The 20,878-nt window shown below is 48.2% G+C and overlaps 1 protein-coding gene across 2 annotated transcripts in view; it reads left to right on the forward strand.

The window, feature by feature from the left end:
- The window catches only part of ZFYVE26 (zinc finger FYVE-type containing 26), a 657,581-nt gene that overhangs the window by 203,170 nt on the left and 433,533 nt on the right, over positions 1-20,878 (forward strand). For both annotated transcript variants that reach the window (XM_078659543.1, XM_078659544.1), the window contains exons 16-17: positions 1,589-1,756; positions 4,483-4,704. In XM_078659543.1, coding sequence (XP_078515669.1) covers positions 1,589-1,756; positions 4,483-4,704 — 390 coding nt within the window. The remainder of the gene's footprint in view (positions 1-1,588; positions 1,757-4,482; positions 4,705-20,878) is intronic.

The following is a 20,878-nucleotide window of genomic DNA, read 5'->3' on the forward strand; positions in this document are numbered from 1 at the left end:
CCTCTCAGTGATATGAGATGATTCACTACACACACTGTTTAAGTGAGACCTGTAAATGCCACCTAAAATATTTAAACGATCCAATGGCCTTCTTAAAGACTGAATAATTCCTTTGGAAATACATTTCTTCTGTTCCTGTTCTTCAAGCAGATTCATTCACTGGGGAGAATCTCAACCAAAGCCTTCAGTTGACTACCGCATGTTTGCTTTATCACACGCATAGCGTAATTGTTGCAGTTATAATAAGAACTGCAAACATATTTTTGTAGGAGAACATTTTGAAAATATTTAGCTAATTGCACACTCCAATTCTGAATTCTTAATTCTTGTGTGTGCTGCAGTACAATTATTATACAATCAGTTAATTTACAGTTGTGCTAAAGAATTGAGAATATCTTTACACAAGTTCTGGTTATAGCACTTGGGTAGTAAACAATTATTATACAATCAGTTAATTTACAGTTGTGCTAAAGAAATAGTTTTCTGTTCTTTTAAATGTGGTCAGAACCTAAATGGAATTAGTGGCCTTTGTAAAGTCAAAGCCTCGTTCATATATCTGGGTCTCTCTGCGAGTAAGGGGGCCTTTTTTTACACAACTCCTGTGTTAACAAAACTAAGACTATTTCTACATAATGTTATGTTATGCTATTAGTTTTTATGGGTTGTCATGCAGAATTGAGAATATGTTTACACAAGTTCTGGTTATAGCACTTGGGTTGTAAATCTTTGTTTTATGGTCAGTAAATATGTTCTTTGACTTTCCTTTTTACTTATACATAATTAAAAAACACAATAGGAATAGTGAGGAGCCTTTCATATGTCACTCCCATCTCACTGGCCCCCTTCTCTTTCCTTCTTTAAGTAAACTATTCCATTTTTCAACCTGCCTGTAGAAAGAAAAAAAGCTGTAACATCAGGGAATCACAGTACTATTTCCATGGCTATTTTTTTATTGACAAGAGCCCCATTTTGAACTAACCCTTTTCTATGTTTTTCTCCACAGCGTTTCAATGAGAATTGAGTTATTTCCCATTTTTTTTTTTTGCCACTCCGTTTCGACTGGCCCCTTACTCCCTTCCGTTTGACTCCGACCCCTTTACAAGATTTGGGTTTGGAATTCTGAATGTGCCACACCTTCCCTCTATCATGGGAAAATATCTCATTTATTTTACTTTGGGAGAGTAACGTTATGACCAAAGTGATGGGAGTACAAATGGGGACAACACTTTTCTCTCTGGGATGGCTGAAGTCTGAATAGCTACTATTTTGTGCCCATTTCAAGGAGCTAGCAGCAGATGTTAGTGGGTAGAAATGTTATCACCATTTTAAATGTGAATGGTTAAGATAGTATTGCTGCATGTTTATCACTTATTGATTCTTAAACTTTCCACAAACTTTCCCAAATAATTATTGCTATGTTTTGTCAATTATGTGCTGTGATTTCTTTTCTTTCTTTAAACTGTTTCAGCACCATTATTGTTTTGTTTATTCACAAGTGAATTTGCTTTCCTCTGAAGTGCAGATTTGTTTGGAACACAACTTTATACATTCTGTACCTTTATTTTAAAGCATTTCTCTTTGTTTTCAGGAGAGACGTCAGAGGAAAGGACGAGCAGTCAGTTCAGGTGTAACATTCTGGACCTACTACAAACCCGCTATTCACTTCTGACTGAAGATTGCATTATTACCGAGACAAGCGTGTCTCAGCAACATGAGCAGATCCTTCAGAAGTTAACCACTGCAATTGACATGCAAGGTATGTTGAGGTTGTCCACCTCAGACTTGCTTAGGCATTATACACAAATGGAGAGTGGCCATTTTCTTTAATCTTCCAGATATTATTTCAGAATCCAATCTTCTGACATAAAGCTTATAGAGTGAAACTTGTAATGCTTCAACAACTGTTCTACATAAGCTTTTAAACCTGCATAACTGGGTTAAGCTCAACCATGAGCTTAGCTTTATTTTTCATACATCAAACGGGTAGCATGCGTATTAGCATTTATTTACCCATTCAGCTAAAGAGAAATACCCTTCACTTTGCTCATGGTAGGTCAACAGAGTATAAGAGGGAGTTTGTCATCATTCAGGGCATAATGAATTCAGGCAACTACTATGTTAGACCTGATGAATATCCGTGCACTTGGAATGCAATGTAAGTGGTGAAACATTGAAAATTATGGCAAGTATTTACATTTTACAGTGTTGAATAAGATCAACAATATAATTGATTAAGGGTAAGAGTAAAGTCACTTGACGCCTTCTCAGGTCTATACACAACGGGCAGATATAGCAAGAATGGCAGTGTTTGTGATTTATTTTAAATAGTATTTCGTAACACAATGTGCTATCATGAGACAAAGCATGGTTGCACATTAATAAGTCATCCATGTCTTATAAATTAAGTATCTATTATTCACTGTCACCAGTTCTTCAAATATCTGATCAAGACAAAATTATATCTGCAAATCTCAGTTTTTACAGTTTTGATACAATACCACCAGTAGTGCTTCACAAAGTCATGTCCTACATCTGTCTTGTATATTAAATTACTGTGACTCACCATTGTCAGTTTTTCTACAATTGTCAGCTCAAGACCGGGTTTTATGAACACATCTCAGTTTTTACAGTGTCGATCCAGTACCACCAATAGTGCTTAACAAGGTTGAATATCCGTATTAATAAAATGTTGAAAGAATTAGATTACATTGAGTGCACTGACCTTAATATGAGAATATTTCAAACTTGTAGTGATGGAGGGAAATTGCAGCTGCTTGGCAAACAAAGGTATTGAAACACTCTAGATTGTCTGCTTCATTTTCTGCCTTTCATCAAGCTCAATTCTACAATACACTATAGTAATAAAAGAACAATCTGAGTTTCTACATTTTTTATCATTGTTCATAAAGGTATATAGTCCACTCTGAGTGATCCTAATCTGCCACACCTCCGAGTATGCTGTTATTACCACCGGTCAACTAGACAATCCATATCTGGTATTTATTTTCAAGTGGCAATTTATGTGTGCTGATCCGGTATTCCAAATAGAGAGAAAGGCTGTTTGGGGTCCCCAAAACTATTGAATAACTTTATATTTTCACTTTGTATAACCCTACAATGTGTGACTAAGAGGGTCTCTCCCATAGTGGGTATGGCAAAAATACCAGCCAATATTAGACTGTGTATCAACCTGAGGGAATAAAACAAAAACCATTGTTGTCACTTGAAACACAGAAGGGTCTGAAGGCAAGTAATATTATTACACTTCTGGGAGATGCCAGTGTTTTTAAAGCTCTGGATAGATCGCCAGCACACCTAAAAATAAGACTGCATCAAAAGAATCTGAGTAGATGACATTGAAAACCCTCTAGTAAGTGTTCCGGTTACCAGGATACATTTTTCCCTTTTTCTAATGCTAGTTCAAAGAGTATTAGATAATTTGTTTCGTAGAATTTCCAGCATAGTTTTCCCATGATGATACTATGGTGTTTGGAAGGAATGCTGAGGTATGTGGGCATAGGCATTGATCTAGTGCTACAATTCTTTAACATGGCAATTTTACACATTACTTGTAGAAGAATCATTTTAGAATCTGGACCATATTGTCTGCTACAATGGGGATAAACTCTAAAAAAAGATTTGGTAGTAGTATTCGGTTCCTTCTACCGACCAATATGGAACAATAGTTGTCATTTCTTGATTAAGTGTAATTATACGTCTCCAATGGATTCTCTCTCACGCTTGTTAAAGGTACAATATTTTCACTTAAGTATGGGGATTTTAGAATGCATTTTATTAATAGTTATGTTTTCAGCTTTTTAATAATAGGACTATAAAATATGTCTATAGTGGACACTGTTTTCAGTTTTTTTACAAATGTTAAATCATCTAAATTAAATATACTGATTCACATTTGACTAAAAACACCACAATAGCATTATGGTTTAAGGATAATAAAATAGCAGGAAATGGATCAGCACAGTTACACAGAAAACAGTGGAAAATTGACCAGACCATTTACGAAGCACTGCCTTATCCTATCACTCCCAGGAAGAGGTCTGTTAGGCAGCTTGTTTTTTTCCACTCTGTGAGAAAAGATCCCAAATACCTTTTGCCATTTCTGACTTTGACTGGAAACTGGTTTTTTTGTTTGCTTTCACTCATCGTTCTAGAACATAAATAGAATTTTTGGAAACCTTTTTTTTTCTTCCTGTGAAGTGTTTTCATTTTTTATCCTCCTTTTTGTCAGTAACCATGCCCGCACCTTTTGTTGAATGTGCAGCCTGTCTCAGAAGGATGTCTGGGAAAGATGACCATGATGTCTGTGTGGTTTAACCTGTAAAGAGACTATATTCTATTTTACAGGTCAATTGGGTGACCACATAATATGGGTAGACACTTTTTCACAATTGAGCATAAATAGACAATCTTTATTATTTTAAAAGTCCAAAGTGACTGTTCATTCATTTGTCTTTTATTTAGAACCAAAGTCAAATGTATTGGCCACCCTGATGGAGCAAGCTTCTGTCAAGCCGCAAGAGCTGCAGGTGCATCCAGTGCGTAGTCAAATGAAACTCCTCTTGAAAAATTTGGACCATCAGATGGGGAAATCCCATGAGCCCTGGCCTGACTATGTGCGAAGCTTCTTTGATTACATCAATACACTGGCTGCAGTTCTAGTGCGAAGTGTTAATACAGATTTAGGTAAGTTGTCATGGCATTTCCTGTCTTCTATTGAAATGAGAAATACCTATTAAACTATTGAAGGACCCATCATAAAAATGTGTAACATTAGGTCATGCTTTTGTTTGTTTTTGCAGCTTATGCTTCCAGCTCAGTTGTACTGCCAGCTCCCCTTGGAACTCAGTGATCACATTATGTGGCCATATTTTTTAAATAATGTTTCTGTTTCTGATAGATACATCTGCCGTGTGGATTCCTCACCTTGTGAATACCCCTTGCGTCAGCAACATTCGGAAATTCTTTTTTCGTAGCCTCGCGCCGACGTGGACTCCTGACGTCATAGAGACACGACCTCGCTCGCGACTCCGCTGACGTCACCGACGCCTATAATAGACCCACGCCGGCGTGATGACATCAGTTCCGCCCTTTTTTCCGTGCCATCGAGGCACACGGACGGACCAATGACAGTAGAAATATACAAGTATACATAGTACACAATAATCAAGGCAAAACACACAGTGTTAAGCAAAAGCAGGAAAGAAATTGGAACATTTCCTTGACAACAAAATATATATACATTACATTACAGTAACTCTGGCAAAGAAGAGTGGACAACGGGGAGGCGGGTGGGTCAGTGAGGAATCCACAGGCAGATATAGTATCTACCAGAAAAAGCGTTACCGAAGGTAAGTAACTTGTTCTTCTGATAGATACATCTGCTGTGTGGATTCCTCACCTTGTGAATAGAGTCCCACAGCAGCCCCACTCCCGGAGGAGGGTGTCCACTCTTCTAGACCAGGAAATCCTGAAGGACAGAGCGTGCCAAATGACCGTCCCTCCTCACCTCGGAATCCAAGCAGTAATGCTTCGCGAAAGTGTGGAGGGAAGACCAAGTTGCCGCTCTACAAATATCCTCTACAGGCACACCTCTAGCCAATGCAGAGGTCGAAGATTTAGCTCTAGTTGAATGAGCCCTTATACCCTCTGGTGGTTCCTTACCGGCCAAAGAGTAGCAGATCTTTATGCAGAGGACGATCCATCTCGATAAAGTTCTTTTATGGACCGCTCTTCCTTTCTTGCAGCCAGCAAATCCAACGAAGAGCTGGTCTTCCAAACGAAAGTCCTTGGATCTGTCCAAGTAAAAGAACACCACCCTCTTAGGGTCCAGACGGTGCAGTCTCTCTTCCTCCTTAGAAGGGTGAGGGGGAGGATAGAAGGAAGGTAAAGTAATGGACTGTCCTAGGTGGAAGGGAGTTACCACCTTAGGCAGAAAAGCAGCCCTGGTCCTGAGAACCATTCGATCAGCATGTATGGACAAGAAAGGGGGCTTGTGACAAAGAGCTTGAAGCTCACTTACCCTCCTTGCCGAGGTTATTGCAACGAGGAAGACCGTTTTAAGGGTAAGAAGCCTCAAGGGACATTTGTGGAGAGGCTCGAAAGGAGCACCCATCAAAAAGGTCAAGACCAGATTCAAGTCCCACTGAGGCACAATAAAAGGGACAGGAGGAAACTTATTAATAAGGCCCTTTAAAAACCTTAAAACCACAGGTGACTTAAAAAGAGAAGGCTGGTCAGGCAAACAGAGAAAAGCTGACAGCGCAGAAAGATAGCCCTTCACTGTAGCAACGGCAAGACCCTGTTGCGCCAGAGAAAGGGCAAACTGGAGAACGTGAGACAAATGGGCCTTCAAAGGATCAATAGACCTTTCCCCACACCACGAGGCAAATTTCGCTAATCTATAAGAATAGATGGACTTAGTGGAGTCACGCCTGGCTGACAAGATGACATCCACAACGTCAGGCGGGAGGGAAAAGGAAATCAGGTTGCCCCGTTCAATCTCCAGGCATGAAGGTGCAATGTCTGGAGGTGGGGGTGTAGAACCTGCCCCTCCATCTGAGAGAGGAGGTCTGCCCTGTGAGGGAGACGGAGCGGCGGGTGAGAGGAGAGGTGGAGAAGATCTGTATACCACACCCTTCTTGGCCAATCCGGGGCGACCAATATGACTTGGGCCCGGTCTAGGCGAATCTTCCTCAGAACCCGAGGAATCAAGGGTATGGGGGGGAAACGCGTAAAAGAGTTGACCTTTCCAACTCAACTGAAACGCGTCCCCCAAGGCTCCTTGCATCGGATACTGGAGACTGCAGAAAGACAGGCAGTGCGCATTCTCGTGAGTGGCGAACAGGTCCACCCGAGGAGTCCCCCACATCCGAAAGATGTCGTGAACCACCTCCGGGTGAAGCCTCCACTCGTGGTCGGCAGAGAACTGCCGACTGAGACTGTCTGCACGAACGTTCAACACCCCGGCCAGATGATTTGCCATTAGACAAATCTGATGGTCCTGAGCCCAGGACCAGAGACGCAGAGCCTCTCTGCAGAGACACTGCGACCCCACTCCTCCCTGCTTGTTGATGTACCACATCGCGGTCGTGTTGTCCGTTAGGACCTGAACAGACTGACCGCGAAGGGAAGGGAGGAAGGCCTTGAGCGCCAAACGTATCGCCCGCAATTCTAGAAGGTTGATGTGAAGCAACCTTTCCTCTGGAGACCAAAGGCCCTTGACCTCCAGATCCCCCAGATGAGCACCCCACCCGAGAGTGGATGCATCCGATATCACCGTGGCCACCGATGGGGGAAGTTGAAAAGGCTTTCCTTGGGACAGATTGCCTTCCACGCCCCACCAAGACAGATCCGCTGCAGCTTCTCTGGAGATCCTCACTGACTCCCTGAGATCTCCATTGTGCTGATACCACTGCTTGCGGAGGCACCACTGGAGCGCCCTCATGCACCAGCGTGCATGGTTGACCAACAGAATGCATGAAGCCATCAGACCGAGCAGGCGAAGGACCTTCAGGACTGGAACGACCGCTCCATTGTAAAATAAAGGAATCATCTCCCGTATGTCGCGAATCCTTTGAGGGGGAGGGAATGCACGACATACGGTTGTGTCCAGTACTGCACCTATGAACAGGTTGCGCTGGGAGGGCACCAGGTGAGACTTGGGTACATTTATTGAAAAACCCAACCTGTACAACAACTGGGTTGTCTCCTGCAGATGATGAAGCACAATCTCTGACGACTCCGCTTTGATCAGCCAATCGTCTAGATACGGGAATACCGGAATCCCCGATCTTCTGAGATGCGCCGCCACCACTGCCATCACCTTGGTGAAGACCCGAGGTGCAGTAGTAAGTCCAAACGGAAGGACCGCAAACTGGTAGTGTTGTGACCCAACCGTAAAACGGAGATACCTCCTGTGCGACTTCAGGATTGGGATTTGAAAGTACGCATCCTGCAAGTCGAGTGACACCATCCAGTCTTCTTCCAGCAGAGCCTGAAGAACCTGAGCAAGGGTGAGCATCTTGAATTTCTCCTGCTTCAGATAAAAATTCAAGATCCTGAGATCCAGGATCGGACGAAGCCTGCCATCCTTCTTGGGAATCAGGAAATACCGGGAGTAGCATCCCTGACCCCTTTCCTGCTCTGGAACCACCTCTATCGCACCTTTTCTCAAAAGTGTTTGGACTTCCTCCTGTAGGAGTAACAGATGTTCCTCTGAGCAATATCCCTGGCAAGGAGGGTAATTGGTAGGGAATTCCCGAAAGGGAAGGGCATACCCATTTTCTACGAGATTGAGAACCCAAAGATCTGATGTAACCGATTCCCAATCTCGTAGAAAGTAGGTAAGCCGGCCCCCCACTGGACCCACATGATCCTGAATGGCGGATCTAGGGCTGCTTTTCTGTGGCTGGGGGGTTGGAGGAGGTGGAGGAGGAAGAGACCTGACGACCTCGAGGACGTGATCTCTGTTTCCCTCTGTAAGACCTATACAAGGTATTCTGCTGCTGCTATTGTTGCTGCTGCTGCTGAGCGGGTCTATACGACCGAAAGGAAGAGCGACCAAACCCTCTAAACTTTCTGGTCGTAGAACCCCTGACCTGAAGGCCAAGAGATCTAGCAGTTGCCCTGCTGTCCTTGAATCTCTCCAAGGCCGCGTCTGCCTTCTTTCCAAAAAGCCCCTCGCCATCGAAAGGCAAATCCAATAATGCAGACTGCACATCAGCTGAAAAGTCAGATGACTTCAACCAGGCTGAACGCCTCGTGGCAACCGCCGTGCCCATGATTCTTGCCACAGAATCTGTTGTATCAAGTCCACTTTGGATGACCTGACGAGCCGCTGCCTGAGTGTCAGATAAAGCCTCTTCAAAGTCCTTTCTACTAGCTTCAGGAACCTTAGGGACCAAAGAACTTATGGAGTCCATAAGAGCATGGATGTACCTTCCCATGAGGCAAGTGGCGTTAGAAGACTTCAACGCCATGCTGGACGAAGAAAAAATCTTCTTCGCGACCTGATCTTGTTTCTTTGCCTCTTTGTCGCCAGGCACCTGCGGAAAAGCCCCAACAGACTTCTTAGAGCAAGCGGCCTGAATTACCAAACTTTCAGGGGAAGGATGCGAAGATAAGAAAGCAGGATCCTCAGGAGCCACTCTATACCTCCTAGCCACACTTTTTGCAACTGCAGGAGCAGAAAAAGGCTTTTTCCAAACTTCCATTATAGGATCCTTTAAGGCATCGTTAAATGGGAGCAAAGGTTCCACTGATGAACTAGGAGAATGGAGAACCTCTGTCAACAAATTCGATTTAAACTCGACAGAGGGCAAAGTCAGACCTAAAAGTCCTGCTGCCTTCTTAATGACAACATGATAAGGTTGAACATCTCTGGAGGGAGCATCAGGTCCAGAAGGCAAAGACCACTCTGGAGAAAACTCAAGACCACTAGCAAACGCCAGGTCTTCGAAACAATCCCCTTCCAGTTCACCTTCCTCCACCTCAGAAGATGAATCATTAACTCTCTGCTCCTCCAGAAGTCGTTGAGCCTCTCTACGAGATCTCATTTTGACTCGAAGTGCAGTCGAATCCAACGCCGAATTCGACGGCGCCGGAGCCGACTTCGGAATCGAATCCGAGGGCTTAGAAGGCTGCCCCATAGAATCCAAGGGAGTCGGTGACGCCGGGACCGGAGTCGTCGACTTCGGTCGAGCCGGCGTCGACACCGGCGTCGACCTCGGTGGAGCTTGGTACTGCCACAACGGAGTCGGAGCCGGCATATACAGCATGAAGGGTGCTGGAGCATATGAGTGTGGAACACCCAAATTGAAAGCCATTGGACCCATGGGACCCAAAGGTGCTCCAGAGGGGTACCACGACCTCGAGAAAACACCATACATCGCGTTTAAAAACGCAGAAGGGTCCTGACCTGGAGTCGGGAATGGTGGATGCTCAGGCTGACCTCGAGGTACATTAGAATCTGTTTCCTCAACAGGATTCGAAGCCCCTTCCTCAACAGGAACTCCATCGGTGTCTTCCGGAGCCGGAGATGGAGCCGGAGATGGAGCCGGAGACGGAGCCGGAGACGGAGTCGGAGTCGGATCTGGAACTGGAGTCGGAGAATGGACCACCGACTTCGAAGGTGAAGCCTCACCTTCCGACTCACGAGGAGGAATCACTTTCGACTTCATCCTTTTGGGAGACTTTGATCTGGAATGATGACGTGATCCGTGTCTCCTCTTCTTATGCTTCTTGTGGGAACCAGAAGCATGACCGGATGATGACTTCGAGGCCGACGCCTCTCGAGACCTTGACCTGGATCTCGACCTCGACTTCTTCGGATGCTTTGAGGATCTTTTAACCTTACTTGCTTTAAGTTTGGCAACAAGAAGTTTCGATTCCCTCTCACGAAGAGCCTTCGGATTCATCTTTTGACATGATGAACAATCATCGACGTCATGATCCGAGCTTAAACACCAGATACAGTCTTGGTGAGGGTCCGTAACGGACATCATCTTCCCGCATTCTCTGCAAGGCTTAAAACCGGTCTTCTTTGTCGACATGACAATATCTGAGAATGGAGAATCGAAGAAACGAAGTAACAATGTACTAAGGCTACAGAGTATCCCGAAACCGTTAGCGTCGACGACACGGAAAAAAGGGAACTGATGTCATCACGCCGGCGTGGGCCTATTATAGGCGTCGGTGACGTCAGCGGAGTCGCGAGCGAGGTCGTGTCTCTATGACGTCAGGAGTCCACGTCGGCGCGAGGCTACGAAAAAAGAATTTCCGAATGTTGCTGACGCAAGGGGTATTCACAAGGTGAGGAATCCACAGGCAGATATAGTATCTACCAGAAAAAGCGTTACCGAAGGTAAGTAACTTGTTCTTTTGACCTCTGTGCCGATATTTGTTAATTGTATTTGTCAGTAAATCAGGTGCTGACATTATGTGTAAGCTGTAGGTAATAGCTGATTGGAGTGCATGGGTCAATGAGTAGGAGTTTGTCTCCCCCTTCTACTTTATTTTATTGAACAGTCCCAGGTCTTTATCATTTGACAGATCTTTTAGAGGAGTCATGGTTGTTTTAGTTGGATCACTTAACAAGCCAAATGTCCAGGTAGGGATGCATCTTTCCACTGACCACATTTAGAATGAGTATTGGCTTCAACATGAGAATTGTGTAGACAGCTAAGGTAATGAGTTATAACATTTATTGTGTACACGATGCTGGGGGTGTGGGCTGGGAGGCCAAAATGGCAGACTGGTTCAGAAAATGCTCAGAGACCTCCTCTAGTATCCTCAAACATCGTAAAGTCCCAGGGCCTACAGATACCCTGTATACCAGCTGTGATCTAACTTCTGTGGCCACTAATACAGAATGCTCGTCCCTGGGGGTCCAAAACCGGCGAGCATTTGAGGACTCAGCCTCCTTCAAGGACTACAGTAATGGCACCAGGGCAGCAGTAACCCTAACTGCCCGGTCCACAAGAAGACCTATCTCCAGGACCGCTCATGTAACACTAGGTGAGAGTGAGCAAGGCCAAGTGACGACTACAGTTGGGAGTGCAGGCGTCCTCTGCTGCCTGTGTACTTCCCACTCTGGATCAAGGGAATGGGAGCAGCCTAGAAGACAAACTGGCCCTGGCGGACCCCGCCAGGTTGCTGGGAGTTGTGACAACCTCCCCTCAGCATCTCTATCCAGAATAACCTACTGCTGGTTACCCCTTCTGTGGGACCGGCAGGTGAAGGTATACCTGGGCGTTGCAGAATCTGCCACCATATACCCCCTCCACCCTGAATAAGATGGGCCAAGCTGCTCATGCTGCCTTTTGGGCCAGATGCACCAGGAACTTCACACCATTGTCAGTCCTCCCTCCTCTCTTAAACATACACTTTAGGCAACCAGTTGCTGTCCACCAGAGCCACTGTTGCCCCAACCATTGCCACTAAAAATGGCTGTTTGTGCTGCCTGTGCCGGGTGAGGCAAGTAAGAAAACACCCAACAGACGGGGAAGCCCAGAATGGCTTGATTCACTGAACATCTTCCCGTGTCCTCCAGCAATTGGTCACTGTACTCATATCAACTCTCACCAGCCAGTGTCATCAGACCCAGATAATGCCCATTCACGCTTCACCGTGTTGCCTTAAATATATTCTGTACAGTCATGGGGAAGGACAAAGGGCCCAGTTCCCAGACCCAAACCAAAATAGATTAATTAGCAATGCACTTGTCAGTTGGAGCCAGACTCTCGAAAGATGCTCCTCTGTCACAGCCTTCGACATCACCTACTGACTTAGATAACATCCTGCAGTCAATCCAAACTACTTGAGAGGCAGTTTAAAGCAAGGTAGGAGTGGTCAGAACTGATGTGTCCCTCCTCCGTCAGGACATGAGAAACATGGCTAACTCGGTCTCTGAGGCAGAAGGTTGGGTTCCAACACTGGAGGACAAATTAACTGCACTTAACCGTCATGTATCAAAACTCCTTTCGACGGGGCGTACCACTCCCTGGCCCACGGCATCCCCCCAGGTCATCCACACAACCCCTTATAGCTTCCATGCTCAACTGTAGAGATAGGGATGCAATCATCTACACATCCCGCCAGGCCAGAAACCTAGCTTACACATTCACCCGCATAATGGTCTTCCCCGACTACAACAAAGCAATTCAGCAGCGACGTTAGTCCTATAGTGAAGTTAAACAGAAACTCTGTGCTATATTCCCAGCCACTCTCAAAGTGATACATGGATCCAAGACATATTCATACTCCTTAAGTGGCCGAGTAGTGGGCAACGAATGCCCAAACTTCACGAAGACATCCATCACTACCAGACCAGGGCAAACCCAAATCCATTATATGAACATACACGCAACAGACCCTGGTGGAAAACTAAATCAAGGAGAAAGAAGAACAATCATCGCAGCCTCTTGCGGTCCTCCGGTCCCGACAACACCCTCAACCAGAACCGAGATACGGTCCCCTGTGGGCCGTGACCAGCCTAACCTGGATTCCACTCAGGGACCAACTACAAGGCCCACACTGTGAGGCCCTCCATAGCACTGCACAGCAAGATCATGTGGACGGTGTTGCTTCACAGTCGCTCCAGAACTCTGGCACCCAGGGCACATCAACTGCAAGTATTGTTACTATTTCAGATGATAAACGCCAAATATAGATCCTGGACATGAGGCGATCTTATTCAAAGTTTTACCTAAGTTTGTTACAATGTGTTATGTTCTGGGGTTTGGGGGTGATAGATGCTTCAGGGGGAGAAGAACTGGAAGGAGGACGACGTGGAATTCCACAGAGTTCTATGTTTGTTTATGTTTTCTTAAGTTTGTTACTAGTCAGCTCTGATCTTATACACATTTGTCATAGATACTGGCACATCCTGGTTTACCAACCTCAGCCAGCAGCACAGAACAGGAGCCCACGTGCCCACTGCACACAATAAACAAACACCCAGTATCTTCTGGCCATATTCTCTACAGCCCCCATGATACCCTTTGAGCTCATGTCATGGAATGTCAGTGGTCTCCTAGACGGCCGTCCTTCGCTACACTACACCGGCTGTGTTCATCTACAGCAGATCCATTTGCTGGGCTCAAACGACCCCTACTTGTAACACTTGTATTATGACTGAATATTTCACGCTGGGTTTACTTGTGGATCCGGGGGAGTGGGGGGTGGGGTTAAGGGGGGGGGGGGGGGTTTAAGCGCTTCTTTTACACAAGTCATTCCTGCTGGTCGTGACCTCCTCTGTATCAGACAGCCTCGGCCATTTCGTTTGGGTAGTAAATCAGTATAATTTTCTGAGTGTTTATCTACTCCCCCCAATTACCAAACCAAACTTTGCGCAGTAGCATACAACCCACAACTCCTGCTTGGCACTACAATACTAGGATGCAACATCAATTTCTCTCCTACCCTGACATTGAGTCTTCTCACGCTCCCACGATAAGCCATATATAAATCAATCAACTTTGTTCATGGAAGGACTCCCTAGGATTCTATGTCGCACGGATGGTATGGCTCCCCAACAATCGAGAATTCCTGCACACGTCTGCTGCAAAATGCTATCTTGTATCCACTTACTCCTTCTTCCAACTACCAATCTATCCCAACACCTGGGCACCAAGATCCTGCCTAGAAGGATTTCCCACCACTCACCCCCTCAAAACTGCCCGTTTTGGTTCCCCAGACAGAACCAGGCGCCCTATTTGGTGAATTAATGCCTGGCTTCTGCAAGACACACAATCTCTCGAATACTTAAAGACCGAGTTCCTAGCCTACTTCAAAACCTATAAAGGCACAGTCCCATTCCCTGGGTACCTATGGGTGGCTGGGAAAGCTATCCTGAGGAACTGACCAAAAGTTTACTTGGATGCCAAGAGAGTGAAAAGCTCGTGAAGACAATCATATAGATATATATTTTTTTAATAAATCTTTTTATTGGAACTTTTCCATGAGTTGCAAGACACATCAATTTCACATTTGGTACAAATATGATCAACAGATAATATACATTTCTCATATAGGTACAGAAAATACTCCTTTCCTGTCGCCTTGAAATATTACTACTTATGGACATGGCATTGGACTTCCACTGGGTTCTGCTCCCCTCCCTTCCAAGGGGGACTGATCGGTAGGGCCTCTCCCCTCCCAGGGCATTGCTACGTTTTTCACCCCCCTGCGTGTCTTGAAGCTCAAGCCTGTAATACCGAATCCAGGGGCACCAGATCTTGAAGAATTTCCACTGACAACTTCGCATTCTCCTATGTCACCTGCTCCGCACCTATGTACATGCCCATTCCAGTTTTCCACTCTCTTAGGGTAGGAACAATTTCTTGGCTATATCCCTTTTGCCCACTATCATGCCTAGATTACACAAGCTAAGATTCCATCTGAGTAGGTTATATCGGAAGGTACACCTAGCAATGCGTATTTAGCATCCATTGGCAACTGAGCGCCTAGAACTTCAGTTAGTTACCTCACTATTCTGGTCTAGTATCTTTGTATTCGTGAGCACTCCCATAGTGTGTGTATAAAAGTGAATCTCTCTATCAGGCAGCGGAGAAACATTGGAGACTCTTCCCTTCCCATTTTGTGAAGACGGGACCTGGTTATGTATGTTCTGTGTAGTATTTTGAGTTGATTTAACCACAACCTTCGTTTGATTGCCACCTCTCTTGGGTACATCAGGGCCGCCTCCCAATCTATATCTCCCAGTTCTCCCAGGGCAACTTTCCATGTCCCCCTCAAGACCACTAGGTTGTCCGGGACATTATTGATAAGGGTCTTATATGTCTAGCATATGGCCTTCTCGGGTATCTTGCCCTGCAGGAGTCTTCCCTCTAAGAGTGCAAATTCGGGGATTCCAGCCAATTCTAGTTCCTCAGCCTCCCACGCGTGTTTCATTTGTATATATTTGTACCTTTGTTTCTATTCCATCTTATATTCATATTGCAAGGCTGCAAACAAGATCAAGGAGCCTTCCTTTATTAGGTCCCCAATTGTTGAGATTGCAATCCGATCCCAATCCTTTAACCCCTTCAGTTTCACTAATTCTGGTAGCATTTTGCCCTCCCATAGTGGGGTTTTCCTAGTAATGTTCTTTTGCCAACCCATTTGTTTCTCTTCTCCCTTCCAAGCCTTCAGGTCCCTCTGGGTCGCCGGCAGCAACTGTTTGACCCCTTTCCCCCATGTATATATAATGCAGATGGGAGTGAACTTCAAACTGGTCTTGTTCTAGCGTATAGGTCGGGTGGGATCTCGACATATGCCCCCACTCATTCACTGCTATCAAGTGTGCCACCCTATAGTATGATCTAAAATCCGGGAGGGCAATTTCTACATTGTACTGATTGCGTTGCAGCGTGCTGAGGGCAATCCTTGGTTGCCCCTCGTCCCACAAGAGCGTGCGCCTAGTACCTCTTTCTATTGCAAATTCCTCTGACATTGTCCCGTTTACCCTCAATCTTGCTGTCGGAGACCTGTAGAGCAACTTAATCCATTCCATAAATTTGGGACCAAACCCAAACTTCCTTAGCGTCTGCCACTTGAAAGGCCAGTGGACCGCATCGAAGGCTTTTTCCGCATCCAACGAGAGCAGCATATGGGGCTCTGCTTTACCTTGGATTGTACTCATCCAGTTCGCTAGACGTCTCAGATTGAATCGCGTCTCCCTCTCTGGCATAAACCCCGATTGATCGGCATGTATGAGGGAAGTGACCACTTTGGTTAATCTATTTGCCAGGATAGAAGCTAGTACCTTCACCTCCACATTTAGGAGAGTGATTGGTCGATGTGACCCACAATCAGTTAGCGGCTTTCCTGGCTTGTGGATTACCACTACTGTAGCTTTCCGCAAATCAGGCGGTAATGTTCCCTCCTCCCTAGCCGCTCCAAACATACCCAACAGGTGCGGCCCCAATAATGTGGAGTTTGCCTTAAAAAAACTCCGTGGCAGGCCGTTAGGCCTGAGGTCTTCCCTGACTTCTGTTTATGTATGGCCTCCATATTAAATATATATATATATATGCATGGCCTTCGTCACCTCCCCCAATGTCATCTCTTCTTCTAAAGCGTCTCGGTCTTCCAGGGAGAAGACAACCATATTTGAGATACAAATAATCGACGCAAGAAGGCAATGCATTAGTGACCCGTCAGAATTTCTTAGCTGACAATTACAACACATAAGTGGTGGGACAAAAGTAGGAAGCTACTGTACTGGCTAGCCACCAGAGAGACGTCCTCCAGAATTGTCCCCAAAATAACAGAAGCACCCATACTCTGTTAAAACAGCCCCACCAACACAAATGGGACCTATTGGGCATTTCCACCCTGGGCGATGTCATGCAGGGAGTTACTCTCAAATCGTTCCAGAAATTGCAAACAGGCTTTCAGCTGCTTTGGACACAGTTTTATAAATGCCTCTAGCTGAGGCACGCCCTGACTCCTTTGATCCACTCGATTGACGCCCTGCCAGATTTTCACCCCCTCGAGGGACGTCTACTAATGGGAGACCTGGGAGCACACAAGATTCGCTAGATCTATCAGACATTGACCACCCACGCCCGCACCACATTACATAGATCTAGGGGGCATGGGAAGAGGACTTACGTGACATGAGAGATGACTGGTCGGAGGCCCTTGCCAGTCCCCGTGGTGTGGCAGTCACTACACGCTACAATCTCATCCAATTTAAATGCCTCCACCGTATATATTTTACACGCTCCCACCTATGGAGGATGGGTGTCATCCAGTCCCCTGTGTGCCGTAGGTGCGGGGATGCGGAGGGAACCCTCTTGCACACAGTTTAGAGCTGTGGCGCACTGTAGCCATTTTGGCCTAAAATTGCTTCCTGTCTGGGCCGGGTTTTATCGTGGGATCTCCCATTTGACCCTAGGTTGTTCTTGCTCCATAGTACAGAGGGGATTGGCGGGAACCGCTATAAACAACACTTACTCTCCCTGGGCATTACACTTGCTAAACAGGACATTGCCCAGATGTCGAACGACTCCGACGGTGCCGGTAGGGATACCCGGGCTCAAGCCCTGCGTCGACTGCAACCGACTGATGTCGGTTACGACCCCCATCGCCAGTGTCTTCATTGCCTGGGGCCCGACCACGATGACAAGTCATGCCCCGACTGCCGGGCTTTGATGTCGAAGGCTAGGCGGGAGCGGTCCCGCAAGCGCCTCGAGCTCTGGCAATCGGCCCCGTGCCATTCGAGTTCCTGGTCCGGAAGGAGGTCGAGGGACCGGTCACGGGGCCGGAGTCATCACGGCTCGGAGGATCGTCACCACTCCTCGAGCTCCAAGTCCTCAGGTAAGAGGCACAAGAAGTCAAAGAAGCGACATCGCTCTTCCGACTTCCCCCGACGCGCGCGCGACACGGCTGGGGGTTCGGGCGACACCGCCAACGCGGCTCCGCTGGAGCCGCGGGTGTCGCGGCCTGCTCCATACCCGCCGGTCCCTGGGCAGAACGCGACGACGCAGGTGATCAAAGCCTTCCTCACGGTCATGAGGTCGCTCACTCCTCCGTCGGGTTCCGCGGCGCCTTCGGGCCAAGCGGCCCGACTAGGAGCCCAAGCGGGCCGGGTATTTCGGTCCCAGCGCCGCAGGACCCCGCTGGATCCGAATCCGGGTCGTCGCTGGTCGACCTTACGACCTCGCCGGCGCCGGCCCCTAGGGTGTCGCCTCCGTCCACGGACGACGACGTCCCTGGTCCCCCCCCTCGACCCGGTTCCGACGCCGCTTTTGACGCCGATGGGAGATTTTTTCTTCTATGAGCCGGCCCCATCATTTGATCCTGAGTACCAGGAGATGGGTGGCGAGGCGGATTGGGAGGGGTCTGAGGACCCTCTGGCACGTGAGTGCCAGTCTTATCAGGACTGGGCAGGTGAGCTTGGGGATGCCAGTGGTTTGGACACTTCGCCAGACACTGGTTTTGTCTCCCCTCCTACCGTGGCTACAGAGGAGGGGGCTGCCTATACTGTGGTGTTGACTCGGGCGGCCAAGGCCTTATCCATTGAACTCCCCGTCGCGGCCGTGAGGACTAACCTCCTCACTGAGGTCCTTAAACCGCAAGCAAGATCTTCGGAGCCTCTGTTGCCGTTTAAGGAGGCCTTGTCTGATGTTCTTCTGGGCGCCTGGTCCAGGCCCGCTACAGGTCCCCCTGTAGATAGGAACGTGGCCAGACGCCACCGCCCGGCTCCGGGCGACATTTGCTTCCTGTCCACCCACCCCACTCCCGAGAGCCTGGTCATACAGGCCTCTAACTCCCAGACCGCATTCCCGACGGCTCCCCCCGATCGGGAATCCAAGAGGTACGAACAGTATGGCAAAAAGATGTTCTCCTCCCTGAGTAAGGGGTTGCGGTCCATTAACACCACGTGCCTCTTGGGCCGTTATACCCACTGTCTGTGGGACACGGTCGCGGACGTGCTGCCACAATGTCCGGAGGCAACGACGGTGGCGATTCGTCGCCGCGCCTGGCTGAGGTCCACCAACTTTTCGGCTGATGTCCAAAACACCCTTATGGACATGCCGTTTGATGGCCGTTGTCTCTTTGGCGACAAGGCAGACAGTGCGCTTGAGCGCTTTAAAGACTCCAGGGCTACGGCCAAGTCCTTGGGCCTGCCGGCCCCGCGCCAGCAATCTGCTGCCTTTTGCCCCTTTCGTGGCTAAGGAAGGGGCGCCCCCACACGTCCTGCCAGCCACGGGCCGCAGACTATTATCCAGAGCATTGGGGACGTGGTAAGCGCCGTGGCGGTGCCCGGGAACAACGGCGAGGCCAGTCCACATCTACCCCTGCAGCATCCACCTCAAAGCCCTCCTAGTCCGAGCTTTCAGGCCCACGTGATGCCAGTGGGGGGCAGGGTTCGCCATCACCTACTCCACTGGCGCAACATCACATCGGACAGGTGAGTGTTGCAAATAGTCTGAAGGGGTACTCCCTCCCCTTCGAGATGACCCCTCCAGCCATGCCACCGCGTAACCACCGCGTGTCTGGGGATCACTCGAATCTTCTGCAAGAGGAAGTTGCGTCCCTCTTGGCCAAGGGGGCCATCGAGCGTGTTCCTGGGCCAGAAGTAGGGTGTGGTTGTTATTCCCACTACTTTCTGGTTCTCAAGAAGGGCAAAGGGGGCCTACGCCCTATCTTGGACCTGCGGAACTTCAACGGCTTCCTCCAGAAGGAGAGGTTCAACATGCTGACACTGGCTCAGGTCTTAGCTGCCCTGGACCCGGGAGACTGGATGGTAGCGTTGGACTTGCAGGACGCTTATTTCCACATCCCCGTCCTGCCGGCCCACCGGCGCTACCTGTGGTTCACGGTAGGCCACCAGCACTTTGTTTACCGTGCTCCCCTTCGGCCTTACCAGCGCCCCAAGAGTGTTCACGAAAGTGATGGCAGTGGTCGCAGCTCATCTGCGCAGGTTAGGGGTTTCAGTATTCCCCTACCTCGACGACTGGTTGTTGAAGGCGGGCTCGCCCCAGACAGTCGTCAACCACCTCCAGACTACGGCCGACCTCCTGCACCTGCTGGGGTTCTCCATCAATGTGTCGAAGTCGCACCTGTGTCCCTCTCAGAAGCTCCTCTTCATCGGAGCGGTTCTAGACTCGGCGTAGTTTCAGGTTTATCCTCCCGAACAGCGGGTTCGGGATATTCAGGCTCTGATTCCGATCTTTGAGCCTTTATCCCGAGTCTCGGTCAGGTTGATGCTGCGGCTTCTGGGACTGATGGCCTCCTGCATCCTTCTGGTGCATAATGCCAGGTGGCGGATGCGGGCTCTGCAGTGGGACCTGAAGTTTCAGTGGGCCCAGCATCAGGGCAACTTGTCTGACCATGTCTTGCTCTTGGAGGGCAGTGGTGGCTCACGGACCGCGATTGGGTCAGCGGCAGATCCCTCTCCCTACCCCAACCGGAACATGTAGTTGTGACGGACGCATCCCTCCAGGGCTGGGGAGGCCACATGGGAGAGGCGGAGATCAGAGGCCTCTGGTCTCCGGCGGAGTCCCAGCTCCATATCAACCTTCTGGAGCCGCGGGCGATCCGGCTTGCACTGAAGGCATTACTCCCCTCTGTCCCTGGGAGTGTAGTGCAGGTGTTCACGGACAACACCACCGCCATGTGGTACTGCAACAAACAGGGCGGGGTGCGGTTGTGGACCCTATGCCAGGAGGCTCTGCGCCTCTGGCAGTGGCTGGAACATCAGGGCGTGACCCTGGTGGTTCAACACCTGGCAGGTTTCCTGAACACCAGGGCGGATGAACTCAGCCGTCGGTGCATAATGGATCACGAATGGCGTCTGAACTCGGACGTGGCGCAAGGCCTCTTTCAGCAGTGGGGAGAGCCTTGG

This window comes from Lissotriton helveticus, chromosome 9, assembly GCF_964261635.1.
Source record: "Lissotriton helveticus chromosome 9, aLisHel1.1, whole genome shotgun sequence".
Lineage (NCBI taxonomy): Eukaryota > Metazoa > Chordata > Amphibia > Caudata > Salamandridae > Lissotriton > Lissotriton helveticus.